Here is a 5,431-nt window from a genome sequence, read left to right as displayed (position 1 = left end):
TGTGTGTGAGTTCAGTGTGTGTGTATGTGTGAGTTCAGTGTGTGTGTATGTGTGAGTTCAGTGTGTGTGTGTGTGAGTTCAGTGTGTGTGTGTGTGTGTGTGTGTGAGTTCAGTGTGTGTGTGTGTGAGTTCCGTGTGTGAGTTCAGTGTGTGTGTTTGTGTGTGTGAGTTCAGCGTTTGTGTGTGTGAGTTCAGCGTGTGTGTGTGTGTGAGTTCAGTGTGTGTGTGTGTGTGTGAGTGAGTTGAGTGTGTGTGTGTGTGTGTGGGGTGTGTGTGTGTGTGTGTGTGTGTGTGTGGGGAGATTGGGACAGAGAGCAACGTTCTCTCGTACAAATGTTAAGGATGCTGGAAATTTGAAACAAAAGGCAAAAATTGCTGGAGAAACTCAGCGGGTCCGGCAGCCTCTGTGGAGAGAGAAAGCAGTGTTAACATTTTGAGTCCAGTCTTCAAAATGCTGACAACGGCTCGAAATGTTAACCACGCTTTCTCTCTCCGCAGAGGCTGCCAGACCTGCTGAGTATCTGGCAGCAATTTTGGTTTCGGTGTGAGCGACGTTCACTGTTTGGAAGCTTGGCACGTCAAACCTTTCTGAAATACCGTGGTGAGGTCGGTGTCACGTCACCCAAACCCCAGACTCTGCAATCTCAGCAGCACAGGGTTCTCTCTCTGATCCTGCTCCACTTGCCTCCGTGCAGGTGAGGGGAGAAGAAATTCAGTTTTATCCTTTCGTGGCTCAACCTGTATTTACAAAGAGATTTGCCTTCAGACCAGGTGTTGAGTAGGTTAGGCCTATACTCCATTGGAGTTCAGATGAATGAGAGGTGACCTTGTGGCAACGTACAAGGTGGGATTTGAGGTTAGATGTGCAGAGGTTGTTTCCCTTGTGGGTAATCTCAGAATTAGGGGTTACCGAACCAAAGACCCTTACTTACTAGGGACAGAATCAACGTTATATACAAAATTCCCTGCACAGACTGTGACAAACATTACATTGGACAGACAGGAAGAAAATTAGCCGCAAGAGTACACAAACACTAACTAGCAACAAAAAGACACGACCAATACTCACTCATCTCCATCCACATGGACAGGGAGAACCACCAGTTCTATTTGGGACAACACCAGGATCCTGGGACAGGCCAAGCAGAGACAAGCACGGGAACTTCTAGAGGCCTGTTTCTCCACTAAGAAAGCCGTCAACAAACACATAGAGCTAGACCCTTTACATACTTCACTGCGAAGGAAAACTGGAAGTCAGGTAACCCAGCTCAGTGGATACCAGAGTTTAAATACCAGGTGAGAAAACACAACGGCTCTTCATCGGAGGCTGCACTGATGATGTTCCCCAGCAGGGTAATGAAACATCTGTGGAACAACGAACCAGCCAACCAATCACAAGGGGTTACCCAGTTCGGACAGAAATGAGAAGGAATTTCTTCTAAGGGTAGTGAATCCGTGGAATGCTTTGTTGCAGAGGGCTGGGTCACGAAAGGAAGTTCGAGGCTGAGACAGACAGATTTTTAATAAGCAAGTTAATCGAAGGTTATAGGGAAAAGGCAGTTGAGGGTGATCTGCTCAGTTCGCTGAATGATGAAGCCAGCTTGATGGACTGAATGGCCTCCCTACGTCTTATGGTGTTCTAGCTTCTTGCTCATCCCTGCTGTTGTCTGTGAGACATTGGCACACCCTCAGTACTCTTTGGGAAGGAAGTTCCGGGATTTTGACACAGCAACACTGAGGGAATGATTGGGGATGGCGTGTGCCTCAGACAGGAACTTGCCAAGGTGGGTGGTGTTCCCATGTATTGGCTGCCTGTGTCCTTCTGGATGGTAGAGTTCAGCATTGATTAACGTGTGGTGTTTGGTGCAGGTTTGTCCCTGGATCGTTGGTGGGTGTTAATGAGCACAATGAAGGCTGAGGAAGTCTTTTGTCAGTTTCTCTCTTTGACACGTTGGGTTCCCAGATGGTGAAAAGGGATGTGGAAAAACACTCACCCTGTGTAATGCAGTCCATTACTGCGCCAGGCAGGACTGGTTAATCATCCACATCCCAGATGGTAGGACACTCTCCATTTCCCCCCTTTCTCTCTCTTCTCGGACTCAGTTTGCCTCGGGTTTTGGAGGGTGGCCAATACAGGGTTTGTTTTGGGGGTTTGAGTAAGGGGGGATTATTTGGGGTTTGGTGGTGGATTTGTGGGGAAGGGGAGAATTGGTCAGGGATTGTAGGGGAGGGATTGGTCGGGGATTGAAAGGGAGGGGGGGAATTGGTCGGGGATTGCAGGGGAAGGAGGTGATTGGTCGGGGATTGCAGGGGAAGGAGGTGATTGGTCAGCCAAGCCCTCCCCAGTATCTGCTCAGCTGGAGGTGGGCCAGCTACGAGTCAGTGAAATGGAACCGCTTCCAGTGGCTGAGCTGATGGCTTTGAACAGCATGGCTCCTGTACCACTTGGGCTGAAGTGTCGTTATCCGGTTTCACCCCCCTCCCGTCAAACACACACAGCGGCCTGGTGTACACTGCAACATTGACATGCCTGTCTGTCTCCTACCCAGCTTATCTGTGGGTGAAGAATTGCAAAGAGCTGATGCAGTCGTCTTACAAGCAGGCTCGCTTTGACCAGCCCATGGAGGCTTCGACGTGGCTCAGGAACTTTAAGATTACCAATGAGCGGTTCTTAAAGCAGGTAAAAATCGAGCAGTACGCTCAGACCCTGACCACAAAGATTCAGTCTATTCGCTAACTCTCACTGGCCGGTCAGCCCTGGCCATTTCACAGTCATCTCCTGGCCTCACCCATGGCTGGAGGTCAGGGGTGGCACCATCGGCCAGGAGTGAAGCAGTTATTCAACCACCTGGCTCAGTTCAAACATCTGCAGCGACAAGGGGTTTTCTCCCAACAGCTCCAAAGGGAAATGTTTTGGTGGGGATAATGAGGTGGTCTTTTAACCAGGAAACGATGAATCTCCTGGTTACAATATCGAGCGCGCAGGCCCGGGGGTGAAGGTGGGTAAGATACAGGGGGCGTTTACCTTGAACTGCAGGGGGTAAAGCTGCTGCCGTGGGCCCTCAGGGTCAGGGCTGGCCAAGCTGAAAGTGGGAAGCAGTGAGGAGGGCCCAGGCAGAGGAAGTGCTGCGACGATGCGGGACTGCGGGGTAATTGCTGGTGTAAACGTGCAGTTTGACCATGCTAACTGGGTCTCGATTGTCTGGCAAACAGTTAAAAACGCAGCAGAGGTACACCTGGAGTAAGCGGGAGGCGACTGAGGAAGGAAGACCTTTGGGTGAAGTGGTGGACCAGGTGAGGTGCCGAACATCCGAATGTTCATCGTGGCGTGTGATCGGTGCGTTGGCTCAGTGGTTAGCACAGCTGCCTCACAGCGCCAGGAACCCAGGTTCGATTCCACCCTCGGGCGACTGTCTGTGTGGAGTTTGCACATTCTCCCCGTGTCTGTGTGGGTTTCCTCCGGGTGCTCCAGTTTCCTCCCACAGTCCAAAGATGTGCAGGTTAGGGTGGATCGGCCGTGCTACATTGTCCTGTAGTGCCCAGGGATGTGCAGGTTAGGGTGGATTGGGTGTGCTAAATTGTCCCGTAGTGCCCAGGGATGTGTGGGTTAGGGTGGATTGGCCGTGCTAAATTGTCCCGTAGTGCCCAGGGATGTGCGGGTTAGGGTGGATTGGCCGTGCTAAATTGTCCCGTAGTGCCTAGGGATGTGCAGGTTTGGGCGGATTGGCCATGGGAAATGCAGGTTGGGGGGTGGTCTGGGTTTGGGTCTGGGTGGGGTGGTCTGTGGAGGGTCGGTGTGGATACAATGGGCCGAGGGGCCTGCTGCCACACTGTAGGGGATGCTATGATGAGACACTTCAACCCTATTTGCTGACCTGTAACCTCCCCTTGCAGTTTACAAAGCTGCCATCTTATCGCGGCCACGTCATGGCTGTGTAGTCCCGGACCCCAGGCCAGTCTCCAGAGTGGGGGGGGCATGGGCTTGAATACCACCATGGCAAGTGGTAACATGTGAGTTTGTGACGGTGTGGACTGAGGAGCTAACCTAGTGGTGACATGTAACTTACTGCTGAAAACCCAGCCGGGTTCACTCTCGGGAAGGAGATCTGCCATCCTTACCCGGTCTGGACTACCTGTGACTCTGGCCCCACCGTTCACTGTAGCCCTCTGGGGCATTGTGAAATGGACATTAAAAGCTGGTGTAGCCATCAACTCCCTGCCTGCCCATGTCTTGGGAACAAACTATTTTTGAAAAACATGGCTTGCAAGATCATTGCAAGCGTTGCCCATCGACCATAAGACATAGGAGCAGAAATTAGGCCATTCGGCCCATCGAGTCTGCTCCGCCATTCAATCATGGCTGATATGTTACTCAACCCCATTCTCCTGCTTTTCCCCGTAACCCTTGATCCCCTTGATAATCAAGAACCTATCTATCTCAGTCTTAAATGTACTCAATGATCTGGCCCACACAGCCTTCTGTGGCAGTGAATTCCATAGAGTCACCACTCTCTGGCTGAAGAAGTTTCTCCTTATCTCCGTTCTAAAAGGTCTTCCCTTTAGTCTAAGGCTGTGCCCTCGGGTCCTGGTCTCTCCTACCAATGGAAGCATTTTCCCAACAACCATTTTGTCCAGGCCATTCAGTAATCTGAAAGTTTCAATTAGATTCCCCCTCGCCCCATCCTTTGACCAGGGGCAGGTGAATCCTTGTTTTCTTGAATGTTGAGGCCATCTTCTGCTGAATGGGCACAGGAGGGCCTCAGCAACTGAACTCCAGTGAGTTGGGGGGTGGAAAACCAGCTGAGGGGCAACCAGGGAACTAGATGCAGCAAATGACAACGTCAACATGATCCTTGTCTGTCTGTTGCCCAGGGTTTAACACGAGTGAAAAATGCCAGTGATGCAGTGGGTGTGCTGTTTAAAGAGCTGAAGGCACAGTGCTTACCCGACACACATCGGATGTTGGTAGCGATCGATGGAGTCAACGCTCTCTGGGGCCCAACCACAATGAAGAAAGAGGACAGGAGCCAGGTATCCCATACACTTCATACCTCCCTGTAGTTTAGGCACTGGCCGTTGTAACCTGTGTGCGTGTTCATGGTTAAGGGGCAAACCTCCACACACCCCCATCCTCATCTTGTCCATACAATGGTTTAGCAAGCTGTCACTCGAGGCCAGTTCAGGTCAAAACACAGAAAATTAATGGACCCAAACTGCTTGCAGTTCATTCCCACTCACCACCATCCCAATAGTCCCAAACCCCTTCCCATTCACTCCCATTGGACACAATCCCAATGGACCCAAATTCCTTCCTGTTCACTTCCATTGGACACAATCCCAATAGTCCCATACTCCTTCCATTCACTCCCGTTACACTGTACACCATCCCAATGGACCCAAACCCCTTCCCATTCACTCCCACTCTACACAA

At 51.2% G+C, this 5,431-nt stretch overlaps 2 protein-coding genes across 3 annotated transcripts in view; both read left to right on the top strand.

Annotated features, from left to right (window-relative positions):
- Nucleotides 1–5,431, top strand: part of LOC125487891 (28S ribosomal protein S29, mitochondrial-like) — a 41,362-nt gene that overhangs the window by 21,297 nt on the left and 14,634 nt on the right. The gene's annotated exons all lie outside the window — the stretch shown is intronic.
- dap3 (death associated protein 3) overlaps nt 1,169–5,431 on the top strand; it is a 9,686-nt gene continuing 5,423 nt past the window's right edge. Inside the window, exons 1-4 of the mRNA XM_048620456.1 lie at nt 1,169–2,056; nt 2,550–2,680; nt 3,214–3,294; nt 4,873–5,031. Coding sequence (XP_048476413.1) covers nt 2,582–2,680; nt 3,214–3,294; nt 4,873–5,031 — 339 coding nt within the window. The 5' untranslated portion in view covers nt 1,169–2,056; nt 2,550–2,581. The remainder of the gene's footprint in view (nt 2,057–2,549; nt 2,681–3,213; nt 3,295–4,872; nt 5,032–5,431) is intronic.

Source organism: Rhincodon typus, chromosome 46 (genome assembly GCF_021869965.1).
Source record: "Rhincodon typus isolate 14 chromosome 46, sRhiTyp1.1, whole genome shotgun sequence".
Classification (NCBI taxonomy): Eukaryota; Metazoa; Chordata; class Chondrichthyes; order Orectolobiformes; family Rhincodontidae; genus Rhincodon; species Rhincodon typus.
This window is presented reverse-complemented; position numbering and strand designations above follow the sequence as displayed.